Source organism: Dermacentor albipictus, chromosome 4, assembly GCF_038994185.2.
Source record: "Dermacentor albipictus isolate Rhodes 1998 colony chromosome 4, USDA_Dalb.pri_finalv2, whole genome shotgun sequence".
Taxonomy (NCBI): domain Eukaryota; kingdom Metazoa; phylum Arthropoda; class Arachnida; order Ixodida; family Ixodidae; genus Dermacentor; species Dermacentor albipictus.
The window spans coordinates 3742521-3762197 of record NC_091824.1 but is presented as its reverse complement, the minus strand read 5'-3'; the positions used below and the strand labels follow the sequence as shown (position 1 = coordinate 3762197).

General features: G+C 45.6%; 2 protein-coding genes across 2 annotated transcripts; both read right to left on the bottom strand.

Annotated features, from left to right (window-relative positions):
* Window positions 1–3279: 3279 nt before the first annotated feature.
* Window positions 3280–4967, bottom strand: LOC135918009 (uncharacterized). The gene has a single exon (XM_065451673.2). The coding sequence runs from the start codon at window positions 4952–4954 to the stop codon at window positions 3737–3739; it is 1218 nt and encodes a 405-aa protein (XP_065307745.2). The 5' UTR covers window positions 4955–4967; the 3' UTR covers window positions 3280–3736.
* Window positions 4968–15471: 10504 nt separating this feature from the next.
* LOC139059481 (uncharacterized) lies at window positions 15472–16906 on the bottom strand. Its single transcript, XM_070537906.1, has 2 exons — window positions 16611–16906; window positions 15472–16550 (listed from the first exon to the last, which is right to left on the bottom strand). The coding sequence occupies exons 1-2, from the start codon at window positions 16904–16906 to the stop codon at window positions 15719–15721; spliced, it is 1128 nt and encodes a 375-aa protein (XP_070394007.1). The 3' UTR covers window positions 15472–15718.
* Window positions 16907–19677: the final 2771 nt, after the last annotated feature.

Here is a 19677-nt window from a genome sequence, read left to right as displayed (position 1 = left end):
CCGCCTCTCAGGTCGCCTAAGTGGACATACTATGCTGTTCAAGAGGAGTATGGTAGCGCGATGCAAAGATGGGACAAGAGAAGACACAAAGCGACACACACAGTGCTAACTTCCAACACTGTTTATTGTCGAAAACCAGGTCGTACTTATACACTCAGAGAACATGAGTCACAGCCACGTGAACAGATTAACAATCAGAGCGATACATTTTGTGATGTTAGGCCATGTGCAAAAATTTCAGTTCTTTTTCAGAGAGAGCCAATGATGGTTTGCTGATACGTGTATCCCCTAGGGCATCAATCTGCTCGGCTTCTATTATAAGTTTAGTGAGTTCGCACTTGTTTCTACCGGTAATGGTTGTTGATTCGAAGAGAGGGGAGCACTTATGTTGCTTACAATGAAGGGAGAGAAAGCCATCTGATACAAGTTTGTCAACTTTATTTTTGTGTTCGCGCAGTCTATCATTTATGCATCTGCCCGACTGTCCGACGTAATACTTCCCACACGATAAGGGTATACAATATACAATTGAAGTCTTACATTCTCTGAACTTCTTCCTGTGTTTAACTTGGCAGCTAGGGGCACTTTCTTTCTTTTCTGGTCTTCTTTTCCTGCACAGGCTGATTAGTTTGTTGGGTGCAGAAAAAACCACATCAGTGTTTCCTGTGCAGGAAAACAAGACCAGAAAAGAAAGAAAGTGCTCCCCTCTCTGCGAATCAACAACGATTGTTTGTTTGTTTGTTTGTTTGTTTATTTATACTGTCAGTCCAAGGATGGACCATTACAGGAGTGGATAGAAATACAACACATATACAAAATATCGGTACATGTTGAACAAAGAACAATACAATAGCAGTATCTGTAAAAAGTGACATGCAGTGATCAAAGACAAAAAAACTCGTAATATGCGCATCAGAAACAAATGCTATGAGGCAGTCATATCCGGAAAAATAAGATTCTCTAAACCAGCAGTAAAAGCACTGACAGAGGAACATGTGACAAGTGGATTGGGTAATTCGTTCCATTCCTTGATTGCCCTAGGAAAGAAACTATACTTGAATATATCATTCCGTGTAACTGGCGGGTGTATGTATAAACTGTGCTTGTGTCTGGAGCGTTGATCTGGTGAAATTATACAGAAATCAGTGAAATTAAGTTTAACCTGGTTATGAACAATTAGGTAGAAAAATTTCAGCCGGTCAAACTTAGTCCTTAGTTCTAAAGCGGAGAGGTTTGCACGTCTGCATAGTTCTGTAGGAGAGTGCACGCGCCGATACTTATTAAATATGAATCTGGAGGCGAGTCGTTGAACTCTGTCCAATTTATGACGGTTGGTTACAGTGTGTGGGTCCCATACAATGTTGGCGTATTCAATAATTGGCCTTACTAATACTTTATATGCCAAGCTTTTCACTTCAGGAGTTGCGCTATACAGTATTCGCCTGAGACCCCATAAGACTTTATTTGCTCTGCTACATACCTGATTGATATGCGCATTCCATCTCAAATCTTGAGTAAATATTAGTCCTAGATATTTATATTCTGTTACTCTTTTTAGTTCCAGTGGACCTATGCTGTATTTGTACCACAAAGGCACCTTCTTTCTTGTTATGGTCATACAAACTGATTTTACTGGGTTCAGTGACATTTGCCATTTATTACACCATTTTAATATTCTTTGTAAATTGTTATTAAGTTGTAACTGGTCACTTAAAGATCCGATCCTATTGTATATGACGCAGTCGTCTGCAAACAACCTTAGTGGAACAGTTATATCGGAAGGCAAATCATTAATAAATATAAGAAATAAAAGGGGACCCAGGACACTGCCTTGGGGTACTCCAGACAAAACTGGTTTGGGCATGGATTTAATTTTGTTTATTTCAACATACTGCTCACGAGACTGAAGGTAGGATTTAAGCCACTTAGTAATATTTGTATTTCTAAATATTTCATTTGTTTTTAAGAGGAGTTTAGGATGTGATACTTTGTCGAACGCTTTGGCGAAGTCTAAAAAAATTAGGTCGACCTGTCCTCGGCAATTTAAAGTTTGTGAAAGATCGTGAACGGTTTGAACAAGCTGCGTTATTGTAGACAACCTCTTGCGAAAACCATGTTGTGCTGGTGATAATAACTCGTAAGCTTCCAGGTAATTTGACAGATGTTTACAAACTATATGCTCAAGTAGCTTGGAGCAGGTACTCGTAAGAGAAATAGGCCTGTAGTTTCCTACCTCAGATGTGCTCCCACTTTTGTGAACTGGAATTATTTTAGCTTGCTTCCAGGCTGTAGGAAATGTTCCCTGGGTGAGTGAAGATTGAAAGACTATGGTAAGATATTTAACAACCCATGGAGCATACCTATATAGGAACTCATTCGGGATGCCATCGGGGCCGGGGGATTTCTTAATGTTAATGCGCAGAAGAAGGTTCAGGACTCCTGCCTCGTTGATGAGAAGGTCAGATGCTGAAGGGCGGTCAGAGGTGTCACGAAAGTACGGAAGTGTGCCATCATCATTGGTGAACACGGAGGAAAAAAAGGAATTGAAATTTTCTGTACGTTCTTGGTTAATCCTTTCATCCTCGTATTTGTGTTGTTTTTTAGAAGGGTTCACATATCTCCAAAATTTAGTAGGTGCGTTATGAAGGAAATTTTTCAGTGTTACATTAAAGAATCTCTCCTTGGATTCCTTAATCAGACGGTTTAAGTCGAGCTTCATGTTATGAAGCAAAGTCTTGTTTTGGGTGCTAGGATCTCGACAACAAGCTTTTCGTTTCCTTTTTATCCTCCGATTGACATGTATTATTTCCCTTGTAATCCATGGGTTATTTCGTTTACATTTTTTGACGCCTATAGGGATAAATCGCGTAATGCAATGCATCGTAACCTTGAAAAAAAAGTCCCAGAGATCGTCAGTGCCACCATTGGATTCATAAACAGACACAAAGTTATCAAACGACCTTTCAAGGTAATCCAAGACACTAACATCATCAGCTGCTTGAAAGTTTAGATATTGGATGCTTGAATCCTGGTGCAAAGGGTACGATGACATGTTCATGGACAGAATAACCATTTTGTGGTCAGATAGCCCTTCATCAACAAGACAGTCAATCACATGCGGTGTCAAAGCATTTGAAATTAGTATAAGATCAAGTACAGATGACCTTGTTGCACACTCCCTAGTATATTGGTTAACAAGCTGGGTTAAATTGTATGAATATATTAAATCCAAGAACAACTCAGAAGATGTAACATCTGTGTCACCGACTACATATGAATCCCAATCAATAGCAGGGAGATTAAAATCACCTAGTAACAGTATGCTATCTTGCTCTTTCACGTGCGTTTCCATGAATTCTCTTAGCAGCATAATCTGTTCTACTGGGGAGTTCGGAGGCCTGTATACCGCTCCGATGAATACAGTGCGATTATTCAATTTTGTAGTAATCCATACAGCCTCAATATTTCCTGGTACTTCTAAAGTGGAAAATATGATATTTCGTTTCACCAAAATGGCCACGCCTCCGCCTCTTCCATCTCGATCCCTCCTAACCAGCGAATATCCGGGTGGCGCGATTTCGCTATCGATTATATTTTTATGCAACCAGGTTTCAGTGATTACAGCAATGTCAGGAGCGTGATCAATAACTAGAGCTTCAAGCGCATGCGCTTTGTTTATCAGGCTTCTTGCATTTACGTTGATTATTTTGAAACCAGCATGTTGGCCCTGCACGCGTCAATTATCACTTGCTCCTGCATCAGTTCGCAGTTTGCACCTTTCCTCACGTTCTTCATTCCAGCTGTACAGCGTATTGTTTACTTTTAATTTATCAAAAAGCAGCTTTACCTTCTTTCCTGCCTTCTTCTCCTCACTCGCCGAGGCCCATAGCTTTTTTCTTATTCCCTGTACTCTTTTAGAGAAATCTTCGCTTACGCTGTAATCTGTGTCTCTCAGTTTTGTGCAGTTCTGCAAAACTGTCATTTTATCCCTATAGTCTGCCACCCTCAGGATAACTGGTCGAGTTCTACCAGAAATCCTCCTGCCTAACCTATGAATTCGTTCAATAGAAGATACATTCACTTTCAGAGTAGCGCTGAAGATTTCGTCCTTTACTTTGCTTAGTAGGGTCTCTTCATTTTCGTGGTCATCTTCTTTAATTCCTCTAATGATAAGATTATTTCGTCGTGAACGATTATCCAGATCATCCAGATGTTTTACCAGAGTAGATGTTTCAACGCTGTGGTTAGCTACAATTCCCTCAAGAGTTGCGAGCCTGTTCCGAGTCTCGTCTAAGCTTTGTACCTTACTCTCGATAAGAAGAATCCGGTTCTGCATGTCTAAAATTCTTGTTTCAAACGAGTCTTGCTTGTCTTGAACCGCAGTGAGTTTAGACAAAATGTCTTTCTGGTTTTGGAGCATTTCCCTGCACATTACTTCTGTTATTGGACCTGGATTTTCCTCCACGTCCCCAGAGAGACTCAACAACAGGGCCGCAATAGAAAAACAGTCGCATATAGAGTCAACGACAGCCTGCGGACACGGCAGCACTATAAGACCAAGAACATCACTACGGAAGCCATTTTTTCGGTCACCAACCTGCATGAACAGCGGCACGTCAGGCGACATCGTCACGGCGGTGCTGCCGTGTCCACTGAAGCTGGTAGGCGAAGGGTATGCTTTTATAGCATACAGCTGATCCCTTCTGGGCATGCGTCCTGACGTCATCGTGCCCCCAGGTGGTGAGTCGAAAAGACCATCCACGTGTCGATGCGCCTGGATACTGGTGAGGTCAGCAGACTGGCCGAAGTATCCGCCCCCGCAGAAGTGTCGCGGCAGGCCAGCATCGTAGCGAAGCATGATGTTTCCAGCGTCGAAGGGTTTCGCAGCGCCTCCAGCGATGAGACTAAGGCATGCGCAGAGAACCTGCATGAACAGCGGCACGTCAGGCGACATCGTCACGGCGGTGCTGCCGTGTCCACATTTTACCGGTAGCCGGTAGAAACCGGATTACCGGTAGAAACAAGTGCGAACTCACTAGACTTATAATAGAAGCCAAGCAGATTGATGCCCTAGGGGATACATGTATCAGCAAACCATCATTGGCTCTCTCTGAAAAAGAACTGAAATTTTTGCGCATGGCCTAACATATCACAAAATGTATCGCTCTGATTGTTAATCTGTTCACGTGGCTGTGACTCATGTTCGCTGAGTGTATAAGTACCACCTGGTTTTCGACAATAAACAGTGTTGGAAGTTAGCGCTGTTTGTGTCCCTTTGTGTCTTCTCTTGTTCCGTCTTTGAATCGCGCTACCATACTCCCCTTGAAGATGCACTACCAACAAGCCCACATTGCAACCCTCGTATACTATGCTGGTTGATAGCGGCCCCCTCCCACTTTTAGTATGCTTCACCGCGTAACTAAAGTGTACTGCGGCGAAGAAGCCGTACATTTGTATTGAGTGAATAAACAAATGGTTTTTAGATCAGTACAGAAATAAACGCGCACCATGCATCAGTCTACCACACGGAAGAGCGTCGCAACATACGGTAGCTGATTCACACAGGCCGTGTAGCTCACTTATCAGTCGTAAAGGGTATTATGGGTAATTCAACATTTCAGACACACATTTATATGTGTTTATGTTTACGTTCGCACTCCTTGCGTAATAAGACTCCAAGAACTTCCACAATAGAAAGTAATTTACAACACACAAACGCAAAGAACACAGACATATGACTCGTTTTCAACTCGGCCGTCATGCAAATGTCATATAGCGCGGAAAAACGTGAACATGGTGTATGTTAGCGTCGTAAACTTCATACTAGGCAAGGAGCTTGCACACCACAATCGCGCGACAGCCGCTAATGAGACCAAGACGGGAGCACATGTCTGTGAACGCGCAAACGGAGCCCCTAAGCCACTCAGCTCCTCGGCCACCCCCGCTGCACGGCTGCACCACTCGTTTCAAGCACAGCACACCAAACACACATTCAGCGCTGAACAGTGGGCGGTCGACGCAGTTGCATTTACATGACTTGCAGTGAGCAGCACATCCCTCGATGTCCGTTAAGCAAAGTCGGTCACGGCGACGCCACATCGCGGTTCGCAGAACTTCGCTGCTGAGGCGCTAGGCCACTTCGATATTTCAATTGTCACCACCGCCGGGTTCTCAAAAAAGCACGGGTCACACAACGCAGATTCTGTACTGCCAGAGCTTACCGAGGCCAAAGCCGCACTGCCGCACCGCCACTACTCACGGCTTTCCGTCAAGTAACACAGAACCTACAACCAACACACAAGCAACGCACGTACGTACAATCACAACGCGCGCCCCAGAGAACGATCACGCCGAGGACGAACACGCCACGGCGTCGCTCGGCACCAGCATGGGGCTCTTGCATTGCCCAGGGGGCGCTGCGAATGGATGGATGATTGTGGCTCAACCCTTTGAATCGGATGGATGGATGGATGTTATGAGCGTCCCCTTTGGAACGGGGCGGTGGGTTGCGCCACCAAGCTCTTGCTACTATGCTGCCTAATATCCTACCTAGGTTAACCAATGAAAAAGGAAAAGAAAAAAAAACTATGAACTACCACGTCCAAATTTGCTGATCCCCTATTGCGAACTGTGTTTTTGTACATCTCCGTCTTTTGTCGTTTCCCTACTTTTCTTCCACCAATCCTCCAATCGCCTCTTACTAATGTCTATTGCGGACCTGTTTGCTTTACCACTGCTCCCGCTGAACCCAAGGGCTTCAAGGAGGCCAGTGGTGCCTAAATCGACCGCTGGGTAGACGTCTTCACATTCTAATAAAATATGCTCCGTCGTTTCCCTAGCTTTACCGCAGCAAGCACATGCTTCTTCTTCCTTCTTATATCTCGCTTTATAGGTGCGTGTTCTAAGGCATCCCGATCTCGCTTCGAAAAGTAATGAGCTTCCCTTTGAGTTATCATAAATGGTTTCTTTCCTGATTTCGTTATTTCCTCTTAAGTAGTTACTCATGGCAGGTTTCTTTTCCATTGCCGCCACCCCTGAGATTAATTCAGCCTCTCTGACTTTCCGCTTGACCTTCTTTGTTGCTGTGTTGCCCACCCCACAGACCGCATACTTGCTGGTAAGCTTCCTAGTTCTTTTCCTCCACTGTGAATCAATGTTTTGCCTGTACAGGTACCTGAACACTCTCCCAGCCCATTTACTTTCTTCCATATTTCTCAGCCGTTCTTCATACTCAATTTTGCTGCGAGCTTCCCTCACTTCAAAACTAGTCCAGCCCATATCCCCCTGCACAGCTTCATTTGTGGTCTTCCCGTGACCGCCCAATGCGAGGCGACCCACTGACCTTTGGTTTCCGTCGAGCCCTGATTGTACCCCTGATTTAAAGCAAACAACCGCATTTCCAAAAGTAAGTCCTGGAACCATTACCCCCTTTCCACATACCTCGGAGGACCTCGTACCTATTGTATCCCCATAGCGCTCTGTGCTTCATTATGGCTGCATTTCTCTTCCCCTTGACTGTTATGGTTTTTTCCTGTGTTTCCATATATCCATTGCCTTCGTTGATCCATATACCAAGGTATTTATATTCTGTTACCCGAGGTATTTCTTGGCCCTGTATCTCCACTGTCTGTTCACTGTTTTCATTGAATACCATAACACCTGATTTTCTAACACTAAATTTCAAACCTAAATTGTTGCCTTCCTGTCCACAGATATTAGCCAGACGTTGCAAATCACTTTGCTTGTTAGCGGGCAATACAATGTCGTCCGCATAAAATAAACCTGGGAGTTGCTGCTCTATTACTGTACCTGCCTGCTTGTATGAGAGATTAAACCCGATGTTACTTCCTTCTAGCGCCCTCTCCATCCTCACCATGTACATCATAAACAGCAGCGGGGATAAAGGGCACCCCTGCCTCAGTCCCTTGTTTGAAAGTTTGAAAGTTTATTTATTTAACATAATGAATGTATACAATTGCAAAGTACACACTTTTGGGACCCAACAAATTTGTTAAAGGGTCCCTACCGATTGTTATCAGGGAAAAAACACTTCTATGGCAGCTGTTTTTTTTATACTGCAAAATCACACAAAACGTAAATAGCTGAATAAGTAAAACAAGAAAATACAGTAGTAGGGAACATTTCACAAATGAGATACATTTTTCTAACAATTTTCTTTGTTACGTCATCGAAAACATCGGCACAGGAAAAAAAAAAGAAAAGTGAGGGCATGTGCAAGCATCCGCAGTGTTACGCATTGATAATAAGTGAGAGTCTTAATCGTTTAAGAAATGTATGCAATGTTCTTAGAGTGGTTAGCTCACTATCAAGCTTATTCCAAACTGAGGTACCTGTAAACTGTAGTGTAGAGCGACCGTAATTAGTATTTACCTTAGGCAATAAAAAACGACAGCGAGGTGTGTTTCCAACATTGCGAAGTGAGGGATGGAGCGAGACTGTTGATTTGAGCAACACTTCATTTGGGCCTAGTTGGTACATACTTCTGAACTAAACGTAACAGCGAAAACTTATAAGACGAGCCACATAAGTTTTATAAGTTTGCGCTGTTACGTTTAGTTCAGCTGTTGATTTGAACTTTCTCCGCGCTTCTCATCCCTTCCCATTCAACGCAAACGGTATTTTCTAGGTAAATCTCTCTCAAAAGCTGTAGAAAATTGTTACCTAAGCCTTCCCCTTCCAGAATATCCCACAAAATGTTGCGGTCTACGTTGTCGTATGCTCCTGTAATGTCCAAAAAGGCCACATACAACGCTCGGCTTTCTGCTTTTGATATTTCGATACACTGAGTAAGAACAAACAAGTTATCATCCAAACGCCTACCTATTCTAAAGCCATTCTGAAGCTCTCCCGAAATGTCATTATTCTCTGCCCATGCTTGAAGCTTTAATTTGATAGCCTGCATTGCTATTCTGTATATTACCGATGTAATGGTGAACGGTCTATACGAGTGAATTCTGTCTTTCTCCCCCTTACCTTTATAAATTAAATTCATTCTACTTTGTCGCCAACTGTCTGGTATTCGTCTATCTCTTAAAGTTTTTTCCCTGCTTTCACCAGAGCTGCCTTACTTTTTGGTCCCAGTTCATTTATCAGTCTAACGGGAACCTCGTCTAGCCCTGTGGCTGTGCGCTTAGGAATTTTCTCTTCCGCTTTCTTCCAGTTTAAGTTTGTCAGCACCAGCTCCTTTTCCACTTGGGTCTGTTTCATGCTCTTTTTTTCATCAAGTACAACCTCGTCATTGCCTTGGAAGGATTCGGCTGTTGCGTTTCGGATGTAATTTATTGCCGCTTCTCCTTCCAGTCTGTTTTCATCTTCGTCTAGGATATGTTGTTGTATTGTTGCTGACTTCCTGCCTAATAATTTTATGTGATTCCAAAATATTCTGGGTGCGGCCTTCTTTTTCTCACGTATTTCTGACAACCAACGTTCACCATCCCCTTTTAATTTTGCTTGCACTAGTATTTGAACCATAGACTCTTTCTCCCGGTATATTTCCCATTTACTGGTTATTTCATCCTGTGGCAACTGCGCCTTCTTTGCCTGCCTGTGCTCTCGAGATGCTTTCTGTCGTTCGACGATCGCTTCTCGTATCTCCTTGTTCCACCAGCTTTTCGGTTTCTTTTTTCCTTTCCATCGAACATGTTTCTCTTTCCGTATTTCTGTCGTTATTACTCTTAGAAGCTCACCATATTCCCACTCCTTACTTGGCCACTTGCCAAGTTCTTCTTCAACTCTAGTGACTATATTTGCTATTTGTTCCGTGTTCAAATTTGGACTGGCCATTGTGCTTTCCTTGCTCTCTTTCCCAACTACATATCCCATTTTCAAAATGATGCGTTTATGGTCACTCCCTATGCTGCTAAACCCTTCCTCATCGATGACCATTTCTCTCAACTTATCATGAATTCCTTCTGTCATCAGACAGTAATCAATGGTCGATTGCCGGTTTCCCACTTCCCACGTGATCTGTCCTTCACACTTAGGCCCTGTATGCACGATCACGAGGTTATGTTGCTCGCAAAGGTCTAGCATTGACTTCCCGTTATTGTCGGTATAGCGATCTAAATCCTGTATGTGGGCATTCATGTCACCTAATAGGACAATCTCAGCATCATTCCCGAAACCCTTAATATCAGCGCTTATGCATTCCACTAGCTCTTTATTCTTCTCTGTGCAATTTTTTCCGGTCCACAAATACGTAACGCCCAGCCAAGTTTCTTTCCCACTCATTGTACCTGATAACCAAAGATGCTCTTGACATTGTGAATTTACTTTTTTCCATTTGGCTCCCTGATGGACGAGCATTCCGACTCCCCCTCCCTTTCTTTCCGACTTAGTTCTGTTGCACCCTTCCCATACATAATTCTCAATAACTGGCGGCTCTTCTGAGTCTCTAAGGTGCGTTTCTGTAACCGCATACACCCCTATTTGTTCTCTATGTAACTGCTCCTCAATCTCTGCCCACTTTTCCTTTCTTCTGCCGCCCTGCATGTTTATGTAGCCTATTGCATGGCGAGCTCTTGTTCTTGCTTTCCTCCTTTTTCTGTTATCGACGGCAATGCTCTTCTGATGTTCCCCTAGAGGACCTTCTTCATTACTACCTACTCTGACCTCCTGAGCTCCCGCGGGCCCCCTAAAAAAGCAACAGCGCGACCCCCAAGTCGCCAGCCCACTTCTCGTGCTAGCTTGTAATTGAAGTGGATCCCATCTCGTTTAAAACCACCACAACTTCTCACTTCCCTGTTTACTTCGACAACCTCGAAGCCCTTCTCTCGGCTCATTTTCCATATTTCCTCATTGGCAGCTATTACGGCTCTTTGTACGTGACTGTCACGCACAGGCACCTCCGGCACCGTGCACACCACGATCTGCACTTGAGGGGATAGCTCGCGCAAGTCGTCCACCCCCTTCGCCAAGCGCTGGGCTAGTCCTGGCCCTTTCCTGTTTAGGACGTCATTTAGCCCACCTGCTACTACGACAAGGTTGCGTACGTGGGCATTTTCCGTGAGCTTTTCTTTTGCTCGCTCCATGACAGCACTCAGTGTCCGCCCTGGAAATGTGCCCACCGCCACTCTTTTGTCGCCTTTCACCCTCTTCACAATTGCTTTTGAGCACCCAGCCATGTTTGAGTCGCCAGCGATAATCACCCTTTCACTCTCTCCTACCTCTCCCTGCATCCCTGTGTCCTTTTCCGCGTGATTCTGACTCGACAAAGGGCATTGTCCCCTGGGCTCCTGCTTTTTCCGCGTGGCCTCAAGGTAGGTGCCACTCTTTCCAATTCCTGTGGCTGCAGCGCCGCCTCACTCGGGGCGTGTTGCGCTGCTTCACTATAGCTACGCCGATTCACCGGCGGCGAGCTGGCGACCGCTTGCTGGGGCTCCCTGCCTCCCACTTCGCCTGTAGGGTCTGCCCTACTTTCTGAGTCTTTGCCACCGCTTTGGTGTCCTGACCCGACATTCTCCGCTGCCCGCGCCTCAAGTGCGTCGAACCGCTTTTTCAGTTCGGCGCTCCTTCCTTTCTCTTCGTCAAGCTCGGCCACAGTCCTTACTAACTGCGCGGCCTGGGCCGCCTCCATCTTGACGAAATTTTCAACTTTAGCCTGCAGTGCTACCCGCTTCTCCTGCTCCTCCCTCAGGTTTGCCTTAAGCTCTTCGAACTTAGCCGCCCAATTCCCTTCCAGTTTTTGGACGGCTTCCCTGACGCCCTCGCACGACCTGCACGTGAAACTAGACCCCTCCGCGTCTGCTAAATTCTGGAATTCAGTCTCGTCGAGGAAGCACCATCGCAGGCACTCATCGCACTGCACTTGCTCGGCCTTCACGTTCTTCGATTTCATCGCTAGGCCTACGTCCCTAGGCCCAACGAGCAGGTTCGCCAAATCCCTCACGCAAAGCCGACCTCGACCACTATCCCAAACAAAAAGAATTATCACTCCCTACTCCATGTAAGCATCCGAAGAGCTAGCTGAAAGAATTAAACAAGCCTATCAACTAGGTCCCTCCTACCACCTAGGCCTAACGGGGGAGCCGCCAGACCTAGACAAAGCCGGTACGTTTACTCACGCGTTTACTACTCCTACCAAGATATCAAAATTTGCGCCCCTACTCCATGCAAAAGAAAACACCTCAAAACACTAGCTAATAAAGATAAAAGATTACTTAGCTACGAACGAAGTCGCTGAAGCCTCGTGCACAGGAGCGTCCGCGAGCCACTTCCGCCTCCAAGCCCGTCAAGCAGCGCCAACGGACTGGACGGGCGGCGGCGACGCGCGCCACCTAGCCTTTAATCGTTCTATATGCATGCATACCTATGTATTTACTCCTTTACTTTTGCGTTGATATTGTCCACCAATCAGATAGCCTCGGTTTAGTTATTTCTACCTGTTCAAAGTCTATTCTACTTTCACTGTCTTTAAAACCCAAGGCTTTGAATAGTTCCCGGTTAGATTCAACTGCAGGGCGAAGTTGTTTACAAGCAAGTATCAGGTGTTCCGCCGTTTCCTCCTCCTCTCTACACGCCTCGCATACCAAATCTATCTCCTGGTATCTGGCTCGGTACGTTTTAGTCCTCAGTACACCTGTCCTGGCTTCGAACAACAATGAGCTTCCCTTAGAGGTATCGTAAATATTTTCTTTGGCTATTTCTTGCTTAAACGTCTTGTATGTCTCCAATGCCGATTTGGTTTGCATCTCTGTACTCCACATACCCCTCTCCGCCTCCTTAACCTTTTTCTTGACAGATGATTCCTTACTTGTTCCCCCGCTACTGCCCAAGTATTTGCTTGTCAATTTTCTAGTTCGCTTCCTCCACCTCGTGTCAACATTTCATGTGTATAAGTAACTGAAAACCTTCCTAGCCCACCGAATTTCCCCCATTTTTCTCAATCGCTCCTCAAAGGCTATCTTGCTACTAGCCTCTCTGCCCTCGAAAGAAGACCATCCCAGATCCCCCTGCACTCCAAGATTTGGTGTCTTGCCATGTGCTCCCAGAGCGAGCCTACCCACCCCACGTTGCCTAATTTCCAACTGTTGCCGGGTCTCTGTTCTAATACATAGAACCGCATTGGCAAAAGTCAGGCCTGGTACCATTACCCCCTTCCATATCCCTCGTACTACCTCGTACCTATTGTAGTTCCACAGTGCCCTACTCTTCATAATCGCTGCACTTCTGTTACCTTTAGTCGTTAGATATTTTTCGTACTCTGTCAGATACTCAATGCCATTATTTATCCACACCCCAAGGTACTTGTATTTATCGACTATCTCCAGCGTGGCCTCCTGTATCTTATGCTCGCCGCAACTGTTATCATTAAAAATCATGACTGCTGATTTTTCTTTGCTAAACTTCAAGCCTAATCTGCCTCCTTCTGTACCACATATGTCCATTAATTCCTGCATATCTTCTGCATTGTCAGCCATTAATACAATAAATATCAGTATTGCAGTATTTTGAAATAAATAAATAAATAAATAAATAAATAAATAAATAAATATCATCCGCGTACATCAGTCCTGGTAATGACTGTTCAATCAATTTTCCTTGCTTGAGAAATGATAGGTTGAAGCCGAGTCCGCTTTGCTGTATTTTGGCCTCTAGACCTTGTAGGTACAGCATAAACATCAGAGGCGACAATGGGCACCCCTGCCTAAGCCCCCGCCGAATCATTACAGGCTCCGAAACCTGCTTTTCCCATTGTATAATCACCCGGTTACCTTTATAGATATCTTTTAGGAAATTGGTTACTCCATCTTGCACTCCTAAAGTTTCCAGAATGCCCCACAAGCCCTCTTGAAGTACACTGTCATAGGCTCCCTTGATGTCCAAAAAAGCCAGCCATAGGGGTCTGTGTTGCTTTTCAGCTATTTCAATGCACTGTGTTAGCGAGAACAGATTGTCTTCTAGCCTCCTATGCTTCCGGAACCCATTTTGTAGCTCTCCAAGTACCCCCTCGTTCTCTACCCATGCCTGCAGTCTGTCCTTTATAATATGCATAACCACCCTGTAAACCACTGACGTCACTGTTATAGGCCGGTAGTTATTTATGTCAGCTTTGTCCCCCTTTCCCTTATATATCATTCTCATCCTACTTAGCCTCCATTCGTCAGGTACTTTACCATCCACTAGCATTTTGCTCACCACCTCCCTCAATGCTTTCTTAGATTTCGGGCCCAATTTCTTTATTAACCTAATTGGAATACCATCGGGGCCTGCCGATGTGCTACTTGGTACCCTCTTCTCCGCCCTTTCCCACTCTTTTTGTCCAAGCGAAAGCAGTGGGCTGACCGGGCTATCCCTCTCCGACGTACTGCATGTACCATTTGTCTGTTTTGTAAATTTTTCCCTCATCATGGTTCCTATATGCTCCATTGCCCCCTCTCCTTCTAACCGAGTACCTTGAGCTGTTACTATATACCTCTGCTCTAGGCTTGTCCTATTACCTAAGGAGTTCAGATGTTGCCAGAATTTCCTAGCTGCCTGCTTATCTTTTTTATTGCTTATTTTTGACATCCATTGGGACCCTTTTGTCTTGATTTTCTCGTTGATCAAATAAGATGCTTCCCTTTTGCATTTTATGTAGTTTACCCATTTCCTCTCTACTTCTGCTTCAGGTTCTCCCTTACTTTTGGAATACCTGTGCTCCCTGGAGGCTTCCTGACGATTTTTTATGGCCTTCTTAACCTCTTCATCCCACCAGCTCTTGAGTTTTCGTATCCCTTGCCTTGCTTTCCTGACTCGCGCCTTACCTAGCTCACGCTTAAATAGTCTCATTAACTTTGGGTAATTCCAATCAGTTTCAGTACCCTCTGATATTTCCTCTTCAATTTGTTTGGCCGCTATTTCCACTTCGTCTTCTGAGTAAAAAATCACATCTGGCGTTTCCTCGCGCGTCGTTCGTGTTTTAGTTTCCCTCTTAAAACTCAACTTGATACGTTTGTGGTCGCTACCTATACTTCTGGAGCCCTGTTCATCTATAATCATGGCTCCTAATCTATCGTAAATCCTATGTGACATTAACGCATAATCTATTGTCGAGTGTCGACCCCCTACCTCCCATGTTATGGTCCCGTCACACTTTTCAGTAGAGTTACAGACAACTAAGTAATGCCTCTCACACATATCCAGCAGCATGTTACCTGTGGAGTCTGTGTGCCCATCCATATCTTCAACATGCGCATTCATGTCTCCTAATACAATTACTTCACATCCTTTTCCCAGCTCATTGATGTCCGCTGCTATACAGTCCAACATTTTTTTTTGTTTTCCTCTTTAGCATTTGATCCTGTCCAAGGGTATACAAAGCCTAGAAGTGTTTTCGCCCCTGCTACTTTTCCTTCTAGCCATAAATGCTCCATGCATTCCTGTTTGACCCTTTGCCAATTTGTATTTTTATGAATGAATGCTCCAATTCCCCCACCCTTTCTGCTACCCTGCACTCTGTTGCAGTATTCCCATGCATAATCAGGGTTACAGGGCGGTTGTTCCATGTCCCTAAGATGTGTCTCTACAAACCCATAAACCATTAAGTTCTCCTGCCTTAGTTGTTCTTCGATTTCCTCCCATTTTAGCCTATTTCTGCCACCTTGCATGTTAATGAACCCTATGTCTGACTTAATTTGGCTCTTGCGCTTATTCCTGTCACCTCTCCTACAGTGCCGATGTTCGCGTGTTTGTGGCTCCTGCCTCGAATCGTCCACGCCTACACTGCTTCTTTCAGGGCTCTGGGTCCCCCTAAAAAAGCTGTTGCCTGGCGACCCATCCTGCCCCCTATCCTTTTGCCAGTGGCACCACTGTAGTGAATACCATCCTGCACAAAAGGCCGGAAGCCGGTTCTGTACACGTCCCTGTTGACCTCCATCACGCTGTACCCGAGTCGTCCGCTCAGACTCCTAATGACCCGATTGGCTTCAACCACCCTCCTTTCTACCTGGTAAGCCTGGCCCTGGACCTCTGGGATAGTGCATATGGTCACATGCACCCTCCCGGAGGCCTCTCTAAGCTTACTCAGCCCAGTCTCAATGTGCCTCTCAAGGTCCTGGCTTCTCCCCTTAAGCACGCCATTGAGCCCAGAATGCATAATGACCAAGCTGTCGCTCTCCGTGCTGACCCCAACTACTTCCCGCGCCTTGGTCATTGCTTCCGCCATACCCTTGCCCGCTTGCACCTCCACCTGTACTCGCCCGTCCGCCTTCACTCTCGCCATCACGCCCTGTTCGGCCCTCCCCACATTGGAGTCCCCTATTACCAGGACCCTTCTACGTGCAAACCGTTCGACTGCAGCCTGTGCCTGCTGCCCCTCCCTTTGCGCCCGCTGGCGCCCCTGTGACTGCAGCGTCGCCTCACTCGGGGCGCGTTGTGCAGCTTCACTATAACTACGCCGTTTCACCGGCGGCGAGCTGACGACGGCTTGCTTTGGCTCCCTGCCTCCCACTTCGCCTGTAGGGTCTACCCTACTTTCCGAGTTTTTGCCAACACTTTGATGACCTGACTCGACCTTCTCCGCTGCCCGCGTCTCCAGCGCGTCGAGCCGCCTTTCCAGTTCGGCGCTCCTTTCTTTTTCTGCCTCAAGCTCGGCCACGGTCCTTACTAACTGCGCGGCCTGGGCCGCCTCCACCTTGACAAAATTGTCAACTTTCGCCTGCAGTGCTACCTGCTTCTCCTGTTCCTCCCTCAGTTCTGCCTTAAGCTCGTCGAACTTAGCCGCCCAATTCCATTCCAGTTTTCGGACGGCTTCCCTGACGCCCTCGCACGACCTGCACGTGAAGCTAGACCCCTCCGCGTCTGCTACATTCTGGAACTTAGTTTCGTCGAGGAAGCACCATCGCAGGCACTCGTCGCACTGCACTTGCTCCCCGTCCCCCGCGGCCTTCGCGTTCTTCGATTTCATCGCTAGGCCTTGTTCCCGGGGCCCAACGAGGAAGTTCGCCAAATCACTCAAGCAAAGCCGACCTCGACCGCTATCCCAAACTAAAATAAAGAATTATCACTCCCTACCCCATGCAAGAATCTGAGGAGCTAGCTGAGAAAAAGGTGCTAAAAAGCGCCCTCTGTCCTAAAATGGGTCGCGGCGTAAACTGGTGACACGCGCGTGGTAGAAGCGAAATGCCATACTAAAACGCTGCTGCTACGCGCGGAAGTGACGTCACAGTTATGATGACGTTGTTTAAACAAGTATTGCGTGTTCCGGTTTATAGTTTTGCGCGCGCTGCTGGAGCTGCGAGCTGCTGGAGCTGCGAGCTGCTGGAACTACAGAAGAAGAAACCTCTGATATTCTGTCACCTCGCTCGCCGGGGTCGTCATCGTCCGAGTTGCATCCACCTAGGTTTTAATTTAAAGATAAGCTGAAGGGAATATGTGAAGCAATAAAGAAGCACATTCTTCACAACGGGTGTCTGAGCAGGGAGGACTGCAAAGTGAAATACAGCATACAGTTTGTCTCTTGCACACGAAATGTTGTTTATTCGATTCCTTTTTCTTGAAGCCTACAAAATATATATCAGTCAGACTGGAAGGTGCTTAAACATTCGACTAAGGAAGTACCATAGTATTTTAGTACCAGTTTTTGAAAGTACTATTCTGCTGTTCACACACTGTGAAAAGCTCTCACATGAATTAATGGAGGCTTATCACATTAGAAAGAAAGGCTCACTATGTGTTAGCCAGCCATCCATCTCGCTGTGAGATAGCGAGGTTGCCGTGTTAGATCTCAAGTAAAGCCACTGAGTTGCATTGTGCCTTAGTAATTGTTTTTTTACATTGATTAATCAGCCGTGACATGTGTGTTGCCGTCAAAACATGTGCATTCGGTGATGTGAAGGTTGTTTTGGTATGTATCTGCATATGCTAGGGGGCCGGGTGTTGGTCACGTGATGTGTGTTATATATTGGTTGTTTTCTTTCAATAAACTTCATTTGATAGTGCTGTATCCTGTCCCATTCTATTACTTTTGACGGCATCTGTCATGCAGTAGCTGCCATGAAGCTTCAACAACTTGCCCAATTTTCTATATTATGTATGTGTGTGTGTGTGTGTGTGTGTGTGTGTGTGTGTGTGTGTGTGTGTTTAAAGGTAAAATGGTGGTAAGGTGAGTGGTAAGAGTAAACTGAAGAGATTTTCACATCATGACTAGTCCTTTTAACACATTTACCTACAAAATTAAACACTCTGTTCTTATTAAGCACCTTGTACATAGGCAATCATATTACTAATAATCTTTCAATGCAAATGCATATCAACTTTCTGAGTAATGCTAATAACTGAACATATGGCTTTTTGTGCTGCAAGTTTTCTTGGGACTCCTGCTTCCCTTAAACTTATACTGTGTAATATGCTTGTAAGATCAAAACTGGAGTATGCTTCATCAATCTGGGATATACCTACAAAAAACAAACTCTCATATTTAGTTGAAGCCATAAAAAACCAACCTGTACATTTTATTGTAGCTGCTTATTCCCATGCCACATGCATATCAACAATTAAAAGTTGCCTTGATTGGCTAGGCAACAAGAAAACTTGCCTGTTTATTTCACAAATTCTCAATTGAAACATGTTTTTATTACCTCCTTGTAGCTCATTGATATATATGTGTGTGTATGTGTGTGCGTGTTTGTGTTCTGAGGCTGCCTTTTACAGGAATAGTAAAGATTGTGGGCATGTAAAGTGTGGGCATGTAGTAAAGATGTGGGCATTGTAAAGTGGGCATGGCAGCGGCACATCAGACATGTTGACGAACCCGTTTCGCTACGCTGTGCAGGTTCTCGCAGTGGCTCTGGGCATGCAGTCCATAATGCTGTTTGCGACGACAAGGCTGCCTACAAATGATCTTCAATCCAGCGGCTTAGACGGAACGGCACGTGTGGACCAGTGTTTCATCACGGAAATCAACGTTGCACCCGTGACAGCATCTGCGACTGCGCCAAAGCTAGTCACATCTCATCACGTGAACGTTCGAGACGGTATAAAAGGCTTCGACGCAGCGACTGCAACCAGTGGGCATGGCAGCGGCACATCAGACATGTTGACGAACCCGTTTCGCTACGCTGTGCAGGTTCTCGCAGTGGCTCTGGGCATGCAGTCCATAATGCTGTTTGCGACGACAAGGCTGCCTACAAATGATCTTCAATCCAGCGGCTTAGACGGAACGGCACGTGTGGACCAGTGTTTCATCACGGAAATCAACGTTGCACCTGTGACAGCATCTGCGACTGCGCCAAAGCTAGTCACATCTCATCACGTGAACGTTCGAGACGGTATAAAAGGCTTCGACGCAGCGACTGCAACCAGTGGGCATGGCAGCGGCACATCAGACATGTTGACGAACCCGTTTCGCTACGCTGTGCAGGTTGGTGTTTACTTACCTACACAAGGCTACCGTAATGATGACCGCTTTTTGGTGTTGCTGCCGTGCCTGCCCAATATTGGTGATTTCTTTTCATGTATTTTGTCATTTAAACAGAATCTTTTGCTATGTGGTGACGTTGAGGCCAACCCAGGCCCAACTGAGCGTGAAATGTTGATGGAACTTCTTCAGGGGCAGAGTAACATGACTGCATCTATCAATGATGTTCTGGCAAAACAAGGGAAAATGGAAGCTGACATTGTAAGCGTGTCCGAGAGAATCAATGGTTTAGAAGCACAGATGAACGTAATAGCTGAGTT

Excerpts from the sequence above, each read along its gene's own strand:
- LOC139059481 (XM_070537906.1), bottom strand. The coding sequence starts at position 16,906 with ATGAAATCGAAGAACGCGAAGGCCGCGGGGGACGGGGAGCAAGTGCAG. Across the intron at positions 16,551-16,610 it reads GAGGCGGCCCAGGCCGCGCA|GCGGCTCGACGCGCTGGAGA; the intron begins GTTAGTAAGGAC and ends CGAACTGGAAAG.
- LOC135918009 (XM_065451673.2), bottom strand. The coding sequence starts at position 4,954 with ATGTCGCCTGACGTGCCGCTGTTCATGCAGGTTCTCTGCGCATGCCTT.